The sequence below is a fragment of the Leucoraja erinacea genome, unplaced genomic scaffold, assembly GCF_028641065.1.
Source record: "Leucoraja erinacea ecotype New England unplaced genomic scaffold, Leri_hhj_1 Leri_91S, whole genome shotgun sequence".
NCBI classification, from domain to species: domain Eukaryota; kingdom Metazoa; phylum Chordata; class Chondrichthyes; order Rajiformes; family Rajidae; genus Leucoraja; species Leucoraja erinaceus.
In genome coordinates this window covers 337,512-357,752 of record NW_026576861.1, presented here as the reverse complement: position 1 = coordinate 357,752, position 20,241 = coordinate 337,512, and the positions used below count along the sequence as shown (strand labels likewise).

Here is a 20,241-nt window from a genome sequence, read left to right as displayed (position 1 = left end):
CGAACCAGCACCGCCATTCAATGTGATCATGGCTGATCATCCCCAATCAGTACCCCGTTCCTGCCTTCTCCCCATATCCCCTAACTCCGCTATTTTTTAAGAGCTCTATCTAGCTCTCTCTTGAAAGCATCCAGAGAACCGGCCTCCACCGCCCTCTGAGGCAGAGAATTCCACAGCTTGGCGCCAACTCGGAGCATGGGGACCCATGGATGTCGAACCGGATGGCATCACCCTGCTGCGGACTTCTGCTGCCCCAAACAGTTGTATAGGGCTCTGGTGAGACCACATCTGGAGTATTGCGTACAGTTTTGGTCTCCTAATTTGAGGAAGGACATCCTTGTGATTGAGGCAGTGCAGCGCAGGTTCACGAGATTGATCCCTGGGATGGCAGGACTGTGATATGAGGAAAGATTGAAAAGACTAGGCTTGTATTCACTGGAGTTTAGAAGGATGAGGGGGCATCTTATAGAAACGTATATAGAATTATAAAAGGACTGGACAAGCTAGATGCAGGAAAAATGTTCCCAATGTTGGGCGAGTCCAGAACCAGGGGCCACAGCCTTAGAATAAAGGGGAGCTCATTTAAGACTGAGGTGAGAAAAAACTTTTCACCCGGAGAGTTGTGAATTTGTGGAATTCCCTGCCACAGAGGGCAGTGGAGGCCAAGTCACTGGATGGATTTAAGAGAGAGTTAGATAGAGCTCTTGGGGCTAGTGGAGTCAAGGGATATGGGGAGAAGGCAGGCACGGGTTATTGATAGGGGACGATCAGTCATGATCACATTGAATGGTGGTGCTGGCTCGAAGGGCCCAATGGCCTCCTCCTGCACCTATTTTCTATGTTTCTAAACGCAAGAAGAAGAAGAAGAAGAAGAAGAAGAAGAAGAAGAAGAATATTCTTGGGATTTATAGGTGGAGGGGCACATAGTGTAGAGGAAGCAGGGAGTCTGCAGAAGGACTTGGACAGGTCGAGTGAGTGGGCAGAGAAGTGGCAGATGGAATATTGTGTGGCAAAGTGTGGAGTCGTGCATTTTGTTAGTAGGAATAAAAGTGTAGACTATTTTCTAAATGGGGAGAGAATCCAGAAATCGGAGGTGCAAAGGGACTTGGGAGCGCTGGTGCAGGATTCCCAAAATGTTAATCGGCAAGTCGAATCCATAGTAAAGAAAGCAAATTCAATGCTAGCATTTATTTCAAGAGGGCTTGTATACAAAAACAGGGATGTAATGCTGAGGCTCTATAAGGCGCTGGTCAGGCCACATTTGGAATATTGTGAGCAATTTTGGGCCCCGTATCTGAGGAAGGATGTGCTGGCTCTGGAGAGGGTCCAGAGGAGGTTTACAAGAATGATCCCAGGAATGAGTGGCTGTTTGACGACACTGTTTAGGAGGATGAGGGGGGGGGGGGGGGGGGACCTCTTTGAAACTTATCGAATAGTGAAAGGCCTAGATAGAGTGGATGTGGAGAGGATGTTTCCACTGGTGGGAGAGTCTAGGAGGGGAGGCCATAGAATAAAAGGATGTACTTTTAGGAAGGAGATGAGGAGGAATTTCTTTGGTCAGATGTTGGTGAATCTGCGGAATTCTTTGCCACAGAAGTCTCTGGAGGCCAAGTCAGTGGATATTTTTAAGGCAGAGATAGATAGATTCTTGATTAGTGCGGGTGTCAGGGGTTATGGGGAGAAGGCAGGAGAATGGGGTTAGGAGGGAGAGATAGATCAGCCATGGTTGAAAGGTGGAGTAGACTTGGTAGGCCGAATGGCCTAATTCTACGCATGGAACCTATGAATTTATGAACTTATGAACATCAGAGTCAGTACAATGCATTCTTTATATTCTTGTTTAAGAAGGAACTGCAGATGATGGAAAATCGAAGGTAGACAAAAGTGCTGGAGAAACTCAGCGGGTGCAGCAGCATCTATGGAGCGAAGGAAATAGGCAACGTTTCGGGCCGAAACCCTTCTTCAGATTTAAGCATTCTTTATATTCCCTCTGCCCAACAACTTAAAGGGCCTGTCCCATTTGGAGATTTTTTTGGCGACTGTCGGCATCATTGACTGACATATCAGGTCTCAGGAGGAGGAGCCATCTTGGCAAACGGCTAACCAGCAGCCGTCCGTTTAATTCATTTTTTTTTCAGTTTTTAGTTAGTTTTGTTCGTCGTTTTTTTTTCAGAGAAATGGACTTCTTATTGTGGGGGGAAGGAGGTAACCTTACTTCTAGGTCCCTACCTGGTCGGTGAGGCAGCTTTTTCTCCGGGCTGCCCGTCGACCCGTCCTCGTGATCTACCAGCGGGCGTGGAGCGCCGTTTCCTGGCGGGGACCACCCAGCACCTCGGCTTCGGTGGCGGCACAGCGCTGGAGCGCCATCGCGGAGCGGAGCGGGCGATGCCTTGCCTGGGTCGCCGCGCTGGATTGATGCGCTGGAGTTCCGGTGAGCTGTGACCGCCGAGATCAACACCTCCGGGCTGCGGGTCTGCGGAGCGGAGCGGGCGGGGCCGACATTAACATCGGGGAGCCTGGGAGCTCCAAACCGGCGCGGCCTTGTCGGCTTCGGAAGCCGCAGTCCCCAGCTAGGAAGTGGCTGTTCCAGGTGGCCCAGCCGCTGTGAGGACTCTCCCGACGCCGGGGCAACACCACCCGGCTAGAACGGCCAGGAACATCGGGTTCCGTTGAGGCAACAGCGGTGGCCTCAATAGGCCTGACTTTGGGAGAACTTGGGGTTGGGGACTGGACTTTTGTGCCTTCCCCCACAGTGGTAACCACTGTGGGGGGATGACTTTTCTGTGTGTAAGGTACTTTGTTAGTCTGTGTCCAAGATGGCTGTCGGAAGAGAGAGTGGACGCTGGCACGCTTTAGCTGCCGCTGCTCTCTCTTCACATTGTGTTTTTTTTAATTTTTTTGGTTTTGTGTCATTGGAGCGATTTCTATCCTTAATTTGTGTATTGATGATGTCCTTATTATTTATTTTTCCCCGACTATATGTTTTTTTTTCTCTTCTGTTTAATCTTTGTAAGGTGACCTAGAGATTTGAAAGGCGCCCGAAAATAAAATTTATTATTATTATTATCACTGAAAAAGTCACGGCGTGATGACGTATAGACGCACGGTGTCTCCTCAAGTGTCGCAACATTTTTTTTGTTGCCGCTGGATTTTGAAACGTTCAAAATCTATCGGCGACCCTGATACGTCAGTCAACGAAAAAAATCGGCAAGTGGGACAGGCCCTTTAGTGGTGAAAGAATATCCTTGGGTTTTGGGGGAGGACCATTCACGCCCCTCTGCAGGATCTCCACAAGGACCACAATAGCTCCAGCTGAAGGTCCATCTATGTAGGGCAATATGGCATGGAGACAGGCCCTTCAGCCCAACTTGCCCACACCGACCAGAATACCGGAGCTATTCTAGTCACACCAGATTACGTTTGGCCCATATCCCTCGTCAGGAAAAATTGTTGTCAAGCTGGAGAGAGTGCAGAGAAACATTACGAGGATGTTGCCAGGATTCAAGTGCCTGAGCAACAGGGAGAGATTGAGCAGGCTCGGATGAGGTGTGATCTTATAGAGAGGTGTGTATAAGGTCACGAGTGGTATACACAAGACCCAGAAGACATATAATTAAGATGAGGGGGATTTAGATTTACTAGGGGCAACTTTATAGCATAAAGGGTGGTGGGTGTATGGAATGAGCTGCCAGAGGTAGTCGAGGCAGGGACCATCACAATGTGCGTGGATAGGGAACAGGCCCTTCGACCTACCAAGTCCACACCGGCAAGCGATCGCAGCATATAAACACTACCCGACCCACACTGAGGGATATGGGCAAAATACGGGCAGATGGGGCATGTTGGTTTGCATGCGCAAGTTGGGCCGAAGGGCCTGTTTCTGTGACATTCCATCACGGCAGAAAATAGAACCACATTTTGTAATGGCCACGATATTGCGATATAGGAAAGATAGAAACATAGAAAATAGAAAATAGGTGCAGGAGTAGAGGCCTTTCGGCCCTTCGAGCCTGCACCGCCATTCAATGTGATCATGGCTGATCATCCAACTCAGTATCCCATCCCTGCCTTCTCTCCATACCCCCTGATCCCTTTAGCCACAAGGGCCACATCTAACTCCCTCTTAAATATAGCCAATGAACTGTGGCCTCAACTACCTTCTGCGGCAGAGAATTCCACAGATTCACCACTCTCTGTGTGAAAAATGTTTTTCTCATCTTGGTCCTAAAAGATTTCCCCCTTATCCTTAAACTGTGACCCCCTTGTCCTGGACTTCCCCAACATCGGGAACAATCTTCCTGCATCTAGCCTGTCCAACCCCTTAAGAATTTTGTAAGTTTCTATAAGATCCCCCCTCAATCTTCAAAAGGAAGGGCATTCATTGCACAAATCAATTATTTCAGCTGGGCTCACAACATATAGCGTGCAGAGATAAATTTTGGGCAGGCTCATTAAAGAACTATTACACTAATCCTTCGCATTTAGCATTTCAGAAGCTTAGCAAAGCAAATGTTTTGTTCCTCTGAGCTCACTACACATTGACATATCCTGCCTGTATTTACCTCTGGCCTTTCAAATGCCTAGAAGGAGTTTGGGGAGCTTAGACATAGACATTTAAAGGCTTAAACATTGAGCTCTTTCTCAATGGTTATTTTGGTGCCATTTCCTTGGGGGCAAAATGCGTTTTGATGTTCATCCCGCTGCTGATTTTTCTCAGAGCACGATGGCACAGCGGTAGAGTTCCCGCCTTACTGCACCAGAGACACGGATTTGATCCTGACTACAGGTGCTGTCTGTGCGGAGTTTGTACGTCCTCCACGTGACCTGCGTGGGTTTTCTCCAAGATCCTCACACACTCCAAAGACGTACAGGTTTGTAGGTTAATTGGCTTGGTGTAAGTGTAACATTTCCCTCGTGTGTGTAGGAAAGTGTTAGTGTGCGGGGATCGCTGGCAAGTGTGGACTTGGTGGGCCAAAGGGCCTGTTTCCCCGCTGTATCTCTAAACCAAACTAAAAAAACTATTCCTCATGATTTAGTACACCTCTATAAGATCACTCCTCATTCTCCAGCACTCCTAAATTAAACTAAGTAAATGTGTCTCCTTCTAAGTGCTGATAAAAAAACCTGGTGATGTGTAAGCTGAGCTCTGACCACTTCATTCCCTTTGGCCTTTGTGTGATTGTATCTCAGCCCACAGTGCGACCTAACATCGTGGAGTTGGCGGTGTGTGCTGGAGCCGGACCAGGAGCCCCATCGCGGGACTTAAACATCACGGAGCTAGTGATCCCAGTCTGCGGTCGTCTTTGGGGCTCCAACCGAGGGTGCCGGCGGCCTTTCACATCGCTGAGCCCGTGGTCTCTGGTTAAAGACCGACATCGGGGACTCCAAGCCGCGGGAGTTTCGATCGCCCCGACGCAGGAGTTTCGACCGACGCTGGAGTTTCAATCGCCCCGACGCAGGAGTTTCGATCGCCCCACACAGGAGTTTCAATCACCAATACATACAATTTAGTTTCAACTTGAACCTCATAGAGGCCGGGAGTTTCAAATGTTGTTACTGCAGTCATCACACAAGATAAAGACCCAAGACACAGGACGATTTACACAGACCCGATCACAGCGCAGTTTCGATCGCTCGATGGAGGCAAAAACTTTCAATCGCCCCGATCCGGGAGTTTCGATCGCCCCGACGCAGGAGTTTCAATCGCCCCGATACGGGAGTTTCCTGATCGCCATTAACGACGCAGGTGATTCAATCGCCCGCGCTACGGGTCTTGTTGTTGGAGCCCCGGGCGACGCTGGCAAAGTTTCGAGTCGCCCCGTGGAAGCCCCGCCGGGCGTTGATATCAGGCCCCGATACGGGAGTTTCGACCCCGCCTCGACGGAGAAGTCGCCGTTTCAAGCCCCCGAAAAGTGGTCTTTCAATCGCCCCAATACCGGAGTTTCTGTCTACCAGACCTGCGGTTGGAGCCTCCGATCGCCGGGGGTCAGGTCACAGCAGCTCGCCACCAGGAGTTTCGGATCGCCCCGCTCTACGATGGGAGTAGTTCCGCATCTCCGTGACTGCCCCAGGAGTTCCTGCTGGATCCGCTCCCACGGTGCAGGAGTTTCACATCGGAGACCCGACAGGGAAAGGAGGGTTTCAATCGCCCCGAACATTTTAGGAGTTTCAATCGCCCCCCCGCAGGAGTTTCAATCCCCCCCACCATACGGGACACACATACCCCATCAAAAAAAAAATAAGGAGTACATTAATCGCCCGAAATAGGAGTTTCAATCGCCCCGACCCGGGAGTTTTAATCGCCGGCTCCGGGCGCTTCGATCCCCCTGACTGCAGATGGTTTGACTGCCCCGACCGTGAGAGAATAAAGAGGAAGGAGATTGGACTTTATTGCCTTCCATCACAGTGAATCCGCTGTGGTGGATGTTTGTGTTAACTTTTATGTAGTTGTGTGTCTTGTTGCTTTATTTTTAGTATGGTTGTATGGTAGTTCAAATTTCACTGTACATTAATTGCAACACGTGACAATAAACTGACCTTCAAACCTTGATCCAGAGACAACAATGTGGTATGATTTTAAACTGTTTTCACAGTTTTTGAACAATTATTAGACAATAGACAATAGACAACAGGTGCAGGAGTAGGCCATTCGGCCCTTCGAGCCAGCACCGCCATTCAATGTGATCATGGCTGATCATCCCCAATCAGTACCCCGTTCCTGCCTTCTCCCCATATCCCCTGACTCCGCTATCTTTAAGAGCCCTATCTAGCTCTCTCTTGAAAACATCCAGAGAACGGCCTCCACTGCCCTCTGAGGCAGAGAATTCCACAGACTCACAACTCTCTGTGAGAAAAAGTGTTTCCTCGTCTCCGTTCTAAATGGCTTACTCCTTATTCTTAAACTGTGGCCCCTGGTTCTGGACTCCCCCAACATCGGGAACATATTTCCTGCCTCTAGCGTGTGTCCAAGCCCTTAACAATCTTTTATGTTTCAATGAGATACCCTCTCATCCTTCTAAACTCCAGAGTGTACAAGCCCAGCTGTTCCATTCTCTCAGCATATGACAGTCCCGCCATCCCGGGAATTAACCTTGTAAACCTACGCTGTATTCCCTTAATAGCAAGAATGTCCTTCCTCAAATTAGGGGGACCAAAACTGCCCACAATACTCCAGGTGTGGTCTCACTGGGGCTCAGATTGAATGGTGGAGTAGAGTTGATGGGCCGAATGGCCTAATCAACGTATGACCTTACAACCTCCAGCACGCAAGAGAAAACGATGCAAGTGGTGAAGTCTTACCTTGCCCTTGTCCAAGTAGTCGATGATTTTATTGTACAGGTTCTCCTTCAGTTGCCGCTGCGTATGCGAACCTTGGAAGTCTTGGATGTGCAGAGTAAACTGGTCGTCCGTCCACTACAAAGGGAAGCAGAGAATCAATGAAGTACAAAGCTCGTAAACCAACTTGAAAATTAAAAAAAATAACAGCAGATGGCGGGGATGTGCAATATCACTGGAAGCTGCTGGAAACAAACTCATGCGGCATCTAAAGGAGACAAATTGCATTAAGAACAGCAAAACAATATGACTTAAAAAGTCACGTTGGTTCGGCCACTTTTGAAGTATTGCGCGCATTTCTAGTCGTGGAGAAGTTTCAGAAAAGAATACAAGTTCACTGGACTATTGCCCGGATCCGTGGCCGGCACGGTGGCGCTGCGGTAGAGTTGCTGCATTACAGTGCTTGCAGCACCGGAGGCCAGGGTTCGATCCCGACGTACGGAGTTTGTACACCTGTGTGGGTTGTCTCCGAGATCTCCGGTTCCCTCCCACACCCCAAAGACGTGCACGTGTGTAGACTAATTGGCTTGGTGTAGCTGTAAAATTGTCCCCAGTGTGTGTAGGAGAGTGTTAATGTGTTCCTCACGACTGTGTTCCTGCATTCGACACCAACACCATCGTGAAGTTTGCAGACGACACAACAGTGATTGGGCTGATCACCAACGGTGATGAAACAAAATACAGGGCGGAGGTGCAGAACCTGGCGGACTGGTGCACACGTAACAACTTGCCACTAAACACCTCCAAGACCAAGGAGCTGATTATTGACTTCAGGAGGTCCCATAATGGAGAATACGCCCCAATCTCCATCACCGGGGAAAGTGTGGAGAGAGTGTCCAGCTTTAAGTTTCTGGGCACTCACATTTCAGAGGACCTCACATGGTCCACCAACACCGCTGCGCTGGTCAAGAAGGCACAGCAATGACTGTTCTTCCTGAGGACATTAAAAAAGACTGGTCTGCCCCAACAGCTGCTGACAACCTTCTACCGCTGCACCACAGAGAGCATATTAACGTATGGCATCTCTGTGTGGTATCTCAGCTGCACGGAGGCGGAGAGGAGAGCTCTTCAGCGCGTTGTCCACAGAGCGCAGAGGGTCATTGGGACACAGCTACCAGCCTTGGAGGGCATCTACCACACACGGTGCCTCAGGAAGGCCGTCAGCATCCATAAAGACTCCTCACACCCTTGTAATGGACTGTTGGAACTACTTCCCTCCGGCAGACGTTACAAGGCCTTCTACGCCCGAACCTCCAGACTCAGAAACAGCTTTAATCCCAGAGCTATAGCGGCTCTGAACCGGCCCTGCTGAGTCCCCCACCCCCCCAGGTCTGTCTCCCTCGGATGGTCACGACACACAGCTTATTTATTTATTTTACTTTTCTTTTTCATCGGTTGGAAGCTACATACTAAATCACGTTGCACTGACGTGCAATGTCAATAAAATATATTATTATTATTATTATTATGTGCGGGGATCACTGGTCGGCGCGGGATCGGTGGGCCCAAGGGCCTGTTTCCACGCTGCATCTCTAAAGTAGACTAAACTACTCAAGAGTAATATAGCACAGTACCAGGCCGTTCGGCCCAACTTGTCCATGCGCACCAAGATGCTCTATCTATCCTGGTCTCACCTGCCTTTGTTTGACCCATAACACTCTAAACTTTTCCCATCCATTGTCACAGATATAATGCAGTAGAAAAAGAAACATAGAAACATAGAAAATGGAGGAGGAGGAACACAAGAGGAGGCCATTCAGCCCTTCGATCCAGCACCGGCACGGCTGATCATCTAAAATAATAAGATTAAACGAGAACTTACCAGTTCGAAGTTTGATCTGTATTTTATGAGGAGTTACGATGAGGGATTACGTGAAGAACCCGTCCAGCACGCATGCGTGACATACTTCAAAGCAGCGGTGTGGAATCACAGATAGACACAGTTATTGAAATAAACATAGTAAAGATAAGGAGAACTTAAATACGAGTTGATCTCTATAGTTGAGGGTGGGAGTGGAGGGCACGTAATCCCTCATCGTAACTCCTCATAAAATACAGATCAAACTTCAAACTGGCAAGTTCTCGTTTAATCTTACTCCCGTTCGTCGCTGTTGCGCTGCGTGAAGGCTCATGTCACGCATGCGTACTGGACGGGTTCTTCACGTAGTCACTCACGTGACTCCGAAGTAAAATCAGTACCCTGTTCCTACTTTCTCCCCATACCCCTTGATTCCGTTAGCTCTTAGAGCTATATCTAAATGGGCCAGTCACACTTACGTGACATAGAAACATAGAAACATAGAAATTAGGTGCAGGAGTAGGCCATTCGGCCCTTCGAGCCTGCACCGCCATTCAATATGATCATGGCTGATCATCCAACTCAGTATCCTGTACCTGCCTTCTCTCCATACCAGGCGACTGCCGGAACCCGTGTATAGGTCGCCGAAATGTTGGTCACAAACGCCGTACATGCAGCACCCGTAGTCGGGATCGAACCTGGGTTTCCGGTGCTGCATTCGCTGTAAGGCAGCGACACTGCCGCTGCGCCACCGCGACCGCTTCCGGTAGAGTCAGAGCGATACATTTGATAACCACCCAACTTCAAAGCGAAATTGTAAGTCTCCTTGGTGTTCAGTTTCCTTCTTCCAATCAATAGTCAATAGTCAATAGTCTATTTAATTGTCATTTGGACCTCTGGAGGTCCAAATGAAATGCCGTTTCTGCAGCCATACATTACACACAAATAGACCCCAGACACAACATAATTTACATTTTACATAAACATCCATCACATAGTTGTGATGGAAGACCAAAAAAAACTTATCTCTCCACTGCACTCTCCCCACCCCGATGTCAGAGTCAAAGTCAAAGCCCCCGGCTGGCGATGGCGATTGTCCCGCGGCCATTGAAGCCACGCCGGGTGGTGCGAGGTCGCACGCCGAGTCTTGATGTTAGAGACCCCGGCGTGCGCTCGCAGAGTCCCGCGGCCATTCCGAGCCGCGCGGGGCAGTGATGTAGGCCCCGCTCCAGGAGCTCTTCGACCCCGCAACTCGGGCGGGAGAAGTCGCCGTTGCAGGAGCCCTGAAAAGCGGTCTCCCTCCAGGGATCCGCGGGCTCCCGGTGCCGCCGTCCGCAGACCTGCCGTTGAAGCCTCCGCATCAGCAACAGCAGTGGCAGCAGCAGCAGCAGCAGCAGCGGCAGCGCTCCTCCACCGCTCCCCCCGCTCCGGTCTCGGCCAGCTCCGCGACGGTGAGTCGGCACCTGAGTCCCCGGCTTCTTCTGTTGGAGGCCGCTCCTCGTTGCAGCCTCAACGACAACTAAGATCCGACGAAAAAAGGTCGGGTCTCCAGTGCAGGGAGAGATTTAAAAGTTTCCCCCTCCCTCCCTTCCTTCCTCACTCTGTCTGTTTACCAAACATATATCAGTGTGAGGCCCGTCTAGGTCTCGCTGTGTCTCCGCATCAGCGGGCTGATGTGCGCTAAACTGAGTTGACAGCTTGAAGCACGACAAGCAAATTAAAAGTGAAAAGGTCAGGTCCCTGATCTCGCTGTGACTGATGTGCACCAGAAGCGGATATTAGTTTGCCTTGTTCCTTCAATCAAACAATGGGCACCATGTCCAAGGCAAACCGTGGATGAAGAGGCAACGGGGTGTGAAACATAGGCAACAGGTGCAGGAGTAGGCCATTCAGCCCTTCGAGCCAGCACCGCCATTCATTGTGATCATGGCTGATCATCCCCAATCAGTACCCCGTTCCTGCCTTCTCCCCATATCCCTTGATTCCGTTAGCCCTAAGAGCTAAATGTATCTCTCTCTTGAAAACATCCAATGATTTGGCCAGAACTGCCTTCAGTGGCAGAGAATTCAACAGATTCACAATGAGATGCCCTCTCATCCTTCTAAACTCCAGAGTGTACAAGCCCAGCTGCTCCATTCTCTCAGCATATGGCAGTGAAAAAAATATTCATCATCTCAGTCCTAAATGGCCTATCCTTTATTCTTAAACTGTGACTCCTGATTATGGACTTGTGGGGGGGAGGTGAGGGCGAGGGGGTTTGGGCGAGGGGGGGGGGGGGGGGTGGGGGGTAGTGGGGGTGGTGGGGGGGGGGGGGGGGAAGGGAAGGGGAGGTGAAATGTTATGGCTGCACAAACTTGCTTTTCTTGATGCGCAGGAAGTAACTACAGATAGAAACATAGAAACATAGAAACAGACGATTGGTGCAAGAGTAGGCCTTTCGGCTCTTTGAGCCAGCTCAATATGATCACTGCTGATTATCCAAAATCAGTACCCCGTTCCTGCTTTCTCCCCATATCCCTTGATTCATTTAGCCCTAAGAGCTCGCTCTAACTCTCTCTTGAAAACGTAGGGGAATAAAGATCCTGAGGGGCAATCTTTTCTCACAGCTGGGTACTGTATCAGTTTTTTAACAACCTTTCTCTCTCATGAGTAAGGTGACTCCGGACTGTCAAAGCCGCCACAGTCAGACATAAAAACAGCTTTTTTTTCCACGAGCAGTAGCTCTACTCAATAACCAAAAATAATAATGATTTATTATTAATGTTTAATGTTTTATGTGTCATTCCTAACTGTCACTGTTTGTCATGTTATCACTTGCGGGCGGAGCACCAAGGCAAATTCCTTGTATGTGAATACTTGGCCAATAAACTTATTCATTCATTCATCATTTGTTCAATTAGAGGGTATTTCTGAGAAGGAGAGGGTAGCTCGGTAGTGCAGTGGTTAAGTTGCCGCCACACAGCTCCAGAGACCCCGGTTCGATCCTGACTCCGGGTGCTGTTTGCGCAGAGTTTGTACGTTGTCCCCGTGACCTGTTTGGGTTTTCTCCTGCACTCCAAAGACGTACAGGTTTGTAGGTTCATTGGTTTGTTAAATGTAAAATTGTCCCTAGTGTGTGTACGGTAGTGGCGGAAGTGGCGGCGCGGCTCTGGCTGCAGCGGCTCATCGGCAGTCCTGTTTGTTTTGTGTTTTTTGTGTTGTTTATTTTGTTTGGTTAGTCTAGTTTTTGTTTTTTTAGTGGTGTTTTGTGGGTGGGGGTGGAACGGGGTGTGCAGTCTCGCCCTGCGGGGGAATGCGACTTTTCTGTCGTATTTCCCTTCTCTGCCTCCGTCGGCGCTGAGGCCTAAATGGAGCTGGCGACCTCGAGGCTCCGGAGGCAGAAACCGTCTAGACTCGCCCTGAGTTCGCTCCCGTGAGGGCGGTCCGGCACAGGAGAGGAGCGGCCAGCCCGAGATGGAACGAGGTTCCCGTCGGAGTGGCCGAGCTCGGGGAGGTGCGGCGCTCGCAGCCCGGGGGAGGTTCGGCGCCCATGTCAGGGCGGCCCAGCCCGAGGCTGAAGTCGACAGATACTCACGTGAGGGTGGCTGGGACAGTGTTCTGGCGGCGGTGGCCTGAGTACGGGGTTCGGCCGCGGGCCAGCGGCTGCGTCTGCAGGTCTGGGTGGGCTGCAGCTACGACCACCCCGGGCCGCAGTGTTGAGCCGCGGGACTGTTATAACATCGCCCGGGGGGGGGGGGGGTGGGGTATCGCCTCAGCGCAGAGCGAGAAGAGGAGGGAAGAGACTGCAGACCTAAGACTTTTGCCTCCATCACAGTGAGGAGATGCTGGGTGGTCTCACTGTGGTGGATGTTAATATGTGTTATTTGGTGTTTTTTATTGTATGTATGACTGCTTAAATTTCGTTCAGACTTCGGTCTGAATGACAAATAAAAGGCTATTCTATTCTATTCTAGTGTTAATGCCTGGGATCGCTGGTCGGCGCGGGCTCGATGGGCCAAAGGGCCTGTTTCCGTACCGTTATGACATTTTAAAACACTTTTATAGATATAGAGAGGAAACAGGTGCTTCGAGCCCACCGTGACCGTGCCGACCAGCGATCGCCCCGTACACTACACACTGGGGACAATTTGTAATTTTTACTGGTCAATTCCGAACAAACATGCACGGAGTGTGGGAGGAAACTAAAGCACCCTGAGAAATCCCATGCAGTCACAGGGAGAATGAACCAACTCCGCACAGACAAGCGCCTGTAGTCAGGATCGAACCTGGGACTGTGGCGCTGTATGACTTTATAAATGGGAATAGGTTTGATCATAGAGTCATAAGTGATAGGAGCAGAATTATGCCATTCGGCCCATCAAGTCTACTCTGCCATTCAATCATGGCTGATCATGGCGTTCTCTACTAATCAAGAATCTATCCATCTCTGCCTTAAAAATGCCCATTGACGGCCTCCACAACCTTCTGTTGCAAAGAGTTCCACAGATTCACCACCCTCTGACTAAAGCAAATCCTCTTCATCTTCCTGAAGGAACGTCCTTTAAATCTGAGGCTGTGCCCTCTGGTCCTAGACTCTCCCACTCGTGGAAACATCCTCTCCACATCCACTCTATCCAGGCCTTTCACTATAGAAACATAGAAACATAGAAAATATGTGCAGGAGGAGGCCATTCGGCCCTTCAAGCCAGCACCGCCATTCATTGTGATCATGGCTGATCGTCCCTTATCAATAACCCGTGCCTGCCTTCTCCCCATATCCCTTGACTCCACTAGCCCCTAGAGCTCTATCTAACTCTCTCTTAAATCTATCCAGTGACTTGGCCTCCACTGCCCTCTGTGGCAGGGAATTCCACAAATTCACAACTCTCTGGGCGAAAAAGTTTTTTTCTCACCTCTGTCTTAAATGGCCTCCCCTTTATACTAAGACTGTGGCCCCTGGTTCTGGACTCGCCCTATCCGGTGAGTTTCAATGAGGTTACCCCTTCATCCTTCTAAACTCCGGCGAGTACAGGCCGTCAAACGCTGATCAAATGCCAAGGCTGCACGGGTTGAATCAATGGGAGAAGTGAAGATGGATACGGAAAGCTCTCCCACACAGCTGAGCTAACCTCACGGCCCTGACGGTTCTGGTTGCCATTGGAAGTAATTAGCACTGTGATTGTGTTCATTGATCTACAGGAGTGGGTAAGAAGAGTTCTAATCATCCTTGACTGAAGTTTGTACAAGATAAAGGCTTTTGTTATGTCGATCTCAACCCCGTCCCACTCCCTCATACGCACTCCTCTCCCAACACAACCTTCACTGTGTGTGGCATCCCCTCCTAGTCAATGGCCTCCTGTGTCTACACATCATCCACCTCCCTCTCTAGACGTCCCACTTCAGGGAGACAGCACGGAAACAGGCCCTTCGGCCCGCCGAACCCGTGCCGACCAGCGATCACCCTGTGCACTATCGCTCAGTTACGCACTGGGAATAATTGACAATTTTACCAAAGTCTATCAACCTACAAAAACCTTCACGTCTTTGGAGTGTGGGAGGAGGCAGGAGCACCCGAGGAAAACCCACGCAGTCTCATAGAAACATAGACAATAGGTGCAGGAGGAGGCCATTCGGCCCTTCGTACCTGCACCGCCATTCAATATGATCATGGCTGATCATCCCCAATCAGTATCCTGTACCTGCCTTCTCTCCATACCCCCTGATCCCTTTAGCCACAAGGGCCACATTAAACCTTAATGGCCCTCTTAAATATAGCCAATGAACTGTGGCCTCAACTACCTTATGTGGCAGAGAGTTGCACAGATTCGGGGGAGGTCGTGGATGTCGGGAGCTCCAACGTCACGGAAGGTTCGACCAGCCCCGCGCGGGGTACGATCACCCGGCACGGGGGAGCGGACATCCCCCCCCCCCCCCGATGCAGGAGCTGGCCGCCTCGACGCAGAGGGCCCAAATGTCGCCGGCTACGGTAGTCAAGATCATCCCGTCAACGCAGGGCTCGAGGCCCACGACCACGGGAGAGCAAAGGGAAGAGATTGAACTTTTATTTCGTCTTCCATCACAGTGAGGAATGTGGAGGAGTCACTGTGGTGGATGTTTATGTTAAAATATGTTTTGTGTGTGTGTTAAGAAACTTACAAAATTCTTAAGGGGTTGGACAGGCTAGATGCAGGAAGATTGCTCCCGATGTTGGGGAAGTCCAGGACAAGGGGTCACAGTTTAAGGATAAGGGGGAAATCCTTTAAAACCGAGATGAAAAGAACTTTTTTCATACAGAGAGTGGTGAATCTCTGGAATTCTCTGCCACAGAGGGTAGTTGAGGCCAGTTCATTGGCTATATTTAAGAGGGAGTTAGATGTGGCCCTTGTGGCTAAGGGGATCAGAGGGTATGGAGAGAAGGCAGGTACGGGATACTGAGTTGGATGATCAGCCATGATCATATTGAATGGCGGTGCAGGCTCGAAGGGCCGAATGGCCTACTCCTGCACCTAATTTCTATGTTTCTATGTTGTTTTTTATTTGTATGTCTGACTTGGCAAATCAAATTCCTCGTATGTTGCAAAACATATTTGGCTAATAAAGTATTATTGTGATTGTGAATGTGATTGCCATTCCTCCCTGGTAGTGTATTCCAGGCACTCACCACCCTCTGTGTAAAAGAATTGCTCGTACATCTCATAACAGAATTAGGCCATTCGGCCCATCAAGACTATTCTGCCATTCAATTATGGCTGATCTAGAAACATAGAAAATAGGTGCAGGAGTAGGCCATTCGGCCCTTCGAGTCTGCACCGCCATTCAATATGATCATGGCTGATCATCCAACTCAGTATCCTGTACCTGCCTTCTCTCCATACCCCCTGATCCCTTTAGCCACAAGGGCCACATCTAACTCCCTCTTAAATATAGCCAATGAACTGGCCTCAACTACCTTCTGTGGCAGAGAGTTCCACAGATTCACCACTCTCTGTGTGAACATGTTGCCGACAACTGTAGACAATACAATCGCCGGTACATGTCGCTGGTTGACGTAGGTAGTCGCCAATGGAATTCACTGAATTCCAACGCCAGGCGACAACCAAAATCTAAGGGCAATTTACAAAAGCTAATTAACTTACAGACGTGCACGTCTTTGGCATGTGTGAGGAAACTGGAGCACCCGGAGAAAACCCACGCAGTCACAGGGAGAACGTACAAACACTGTTCAGACAGCACCCGTGGTCAGGATTGAACCCGGGTCTCTGGCACGGTTGACAATAAACAATAGGTGCAGGAGTAGGCCATTCGGCCCTTTGAGCCAGCACCACCATTCAATGTGATCATGGCTGATCATCCCCAATCAGTACCCCGTTCCTGCCTTCTCCCCATATCCCCTGACTCCGCTATTTTTAAGAGCCCTATCTATCTCTCTCTTGAAAGCATCCAGAGAACCTGCCTCCACCGCCCTCTGAGGCAGATAATTCCACAGACTCACCACTCTCTGGGTGAAAAAGTGTTTCCTCGTCTCCGTTCTAAATGGCTTACCCCTTATTCTTAAACTGTGACCCTTGGTTCTGGACTCCCCCAACATCAGGAACATGTTTCCTGCCTCTAGCGTGTCCAAACCCTTAATCATCTTATATGTTTCAATGAGATGCCCTCTCATCCTTCTAAACTCCAGAGTGTACAAGCCCAGCCGCTCCATTCTCTCAGCATATGACAGTCCCGCCATTCTGGGAATTAACCTTGTAAACCTAGGCTGCATTCCCTCAATAGCAAGAATGTCCATCCTCAAATTAGGGGGCCAAAACTGCACACAATACTCCAGGTGTTGGCTCACTAGGGCTCTGTACAACTGCAGAGGTACTCTGTAAAAGATCCGTACAGACAGCACCCGTAGTCAGGATCGAACCCAGGTCTCTGGCGCTGTAAGGCAGCAACTCCACTGCTGCGCCACCATGCCATATGTTATCACTTTCATTGCCTAAAACCAGGATGTAATTGAACAGTTGGAGACAATTCTGGATTCAAGTAATTATCCATATTGGTACCAATAACAAAGGTAAACGTGCAGATTAGGTACTCAGGATATAGAAACATAGAAACATAGAACATTGGTGCAGGAGGAGACCATTCGGCCCTTCGAGCCAGCCCTGCCATTCATTGTGATCATGGCTGATCGTCCCCTATCAATAACCTGTGCCTGCCTTCTCCCCATATCCCTTGACTCCACTAGCCCTTAGAGCTCTATCGAACTCTCTCTAAAATCCATCCAGTGACTTGGCCTCCACTGCCCTCTGTGGCAGGGAATTCCACAAATTCACAACTCTCTGGGTGAAAATGTTTTTTTCTCACCTCAGTCTTAAATGGCCTCCCCTTTATTCTAAGTCTGTGGCCCCTGGTTCTGGACTCGCCCAACATTGGGACCATTTTTCCTGCATCTAGCTTGTCCAGTCCTTTTATAATCTTATATGTTTCTATAAGATGCCCCTCATCCTTCTAAACTCCAGGGGGTATGGAGACAAGGCAGGTACAAGCCTATATTTGGAGGCCTTAGGTGAGGAAGAAGCAATGCCTTAAACGTAATAATGATTGATTTTATTGCCATGCAAAGAGGGGAACAAATGAGGAGATGAGGAGGAATTTCTTTAGTCAGAGGGTGGTGAATCTGTGGAATTCTTTGCCACAGAAAGCTGCGGAGGCCATCAACGGATATTTTTAAGACAGAAATAGATAGATTCTTGATTAGTGCGGGTGTCAGAGGTTATGGGTGGACAGGCTGAAGAATGGGGTTAGGAAGGAAAGATAGATCAGCCATGACTGAATGGCAGAGTAGACTTGATGGGCCGAATGGTCTAATTCTGCTCCGACCAATTATGACCGTATGTGCCAGGTCGAAGGTTACAGGGAGAAAAGGCAGAATGGGGTTAAGAGGGAAAAACATATCAGCCATGTTTGAATGGTGAGGAAGACTCAATGGGCTGAATGGCCTAATTCTGCTCCTGTGTCTTTATGATCTTATGAATGTCTCTCAGCTGCTCGGAGGAGGGGGCAGCCACTCTTGCGTTACCTATAACCATATAACCATATACCAATTACAGCACGGAAACAGGCCATCTCGGCCCTTCTAGTCCGTGCCGAACACGTATTCTCCCCTAGTCCCATCTACCTGTGCTCAGACCATAACCCTCCATTCCTTTCCCATCCATATCACTATCCAATTTATTTTTAAATGATAAAAACAAACCTGCCTCCACCACCTTCACTGGAAGCTCATTCCACACAGCCACCACTCTCTGAGTAAAGAAGTTCCCCCTCATGTTACCCCTAAACTTCTGTCCCTTAATTCTCAAGTCATGTCCCCTTGCTTGAATCTTCCCTACTCTCAATGGGAAAAGCTTGTCCACATCAACTCTGTCTATCCCTCTCATCATTTTAAAGACCCCTATCAAGTCCCCCCTTAACCTTCTGCGCTCCAGAGAATAAAGACCTAACTTGTTCAACCTTTCTCTGTAACTTAGTTGTTTAAACCCAGGCAACATTCTAGTAAATCTCCTCTGTACTCTCTCTATTTTGTTGACATCCTTCCTATAATTGGGCGACCAAAATTGTACACCATACTCCAGAACCTGTCGCTGAGGTTTTTGTTTTGTAAGTTTTTAGTGATACAACACGCCAACAGGCCCTTCGGCCCACCAAGCCCACGGCAGCTAGCAAACCCCATACACTGCGGCCTTTGCCCAGAAATTCTTTGGCCGTTACCTTTAGTAGCTTGGCATGCAGCAGCAGAGTGTAAGCAGCCTCCGTGAAGTTCTCATAACCAATGTGTAAGTCCCGGAGTTTGTACAGGTACCTGTGTGAGGCGAAAACAGAGAGGGTCATGTGGTACGGTTCAGTTTTAGTTTATTATCACGTGTATTTGGCGCGCGCTATCTAGTCAGCAGAAAGACAATACATGATTACACTCGAGACATTTACATTGTACAGGTACATGATAAGGGAATAATGTTTAGTGCCATGTAAAATCAAGCCATCAGGATGGAACAATAGGCAATAGACAATAGACAATATGTGCAGGAGTAGGCCATTCAGCCCTTCGATCACATTGAATGGTGGTGCTGGCTCGAAGGGCCGGATGGCCTACTCCTGCACCTATCGTCTATTGTCTATTGAGCCAGCACCGCCATTCACTGTGATCATGGCTGATCACCCCCAATCAGTACCCCGTTCCTGCCTTCTCCCCATATCCCATGACTCCACTACCTTTAAGAGCCCTATCTAACTCTCTCTTGAAAGTATCCAGAGAACCTGCCTCCAGCGCTCTCTGAGGCAGAGAATTCCACAGACTCACAACTTTCTGTGAGTAAAAGTGTTTCCTCGTCTCCGTTCCAAATGGCTTACCCCATATTCTTAAACTGTGGGCCCTGGTTCTGGACTCCCCCAACATCGGGAACATGTTTACTGCCTCTAGCGTGTCCAAGCCCTTAACAATCTTATATGTTTCAATAAGATTCCCTCTCATCCTTCTAAACTCCAGAGTGTACAAGCCCAGCTGCTCCATTCTCTCAGCATATGACAGTCCCGCCATCCCGGGAATTAACCTTGTGAACCTACGCTGCACTCCCTCAATAGCAAGAATGTCCTTCCTCAAATTAGGGGACCAAAACTGCACACAATACTCCAGGTGTGGTCTCACTAGGGCCCTGTACAACTGCAGAAGGAGAACTTTCTCCTATACTCAACTCAACACAACAAATAAATGTCCAAAACACATGAACACAGTAAATTATGACCAATACTAGGCAAGCAGACCAAGGAGCTGCATGAAATTGAAGAGAATAATTGTAGCAAATCTCATGGGTGTAAAGGGCCTGTCCCACTTGGCAATTTTTAAGGCAACTGCCGGCGACTGTCATAGTCGAAGCCGGTCGCCGAAAAACCGGTGACAACCCACCTCATCCTGGCGACAACCTACGACAGCACCTACGTCAGGAGAAGTCAAGCCACGCTCATTGGCGTCAAACCCACTGTCGCCAAAATTCAGCGGCGACCAGAAAGACGCTACGACTGTTTGCGCGACTGCGGAGGCTACTCCCGGCGATCATCGGCGAACATGTGGCGACTGTAGTTGC

At 49.3% G+C, this 20,241-nt stretch overlaps 1 protein-coding gene across 1 annotated transcript in view; it reads right to left on the bottom strand.

Moving 5' to 3' along the window:
* LOC129695037 (dedicator of cytokinesis protein 2-like) overlaps positions 1-20,241 on the bottom strand; it is a 286,209-nt gene that overhangs the window by 59,388 nt on the left and 206,580 nt on the right. The window contains exons 10-11 of the mRNA XM_055631797.1: positions 18,872-18,962; positions 7,300-7,413 (exon numbers count right to left, since the gene is read on the bottom strand). Of these exons, the coding sequence (XP_055487772.1) occupies positions 7,300-7,413; positions 18,872-18,962 (205 nt within the window). The remainder of the gene's footprint in view (positions 1-7,299; positions 7,414-18,871; positions 18,963-20,241) is intronic.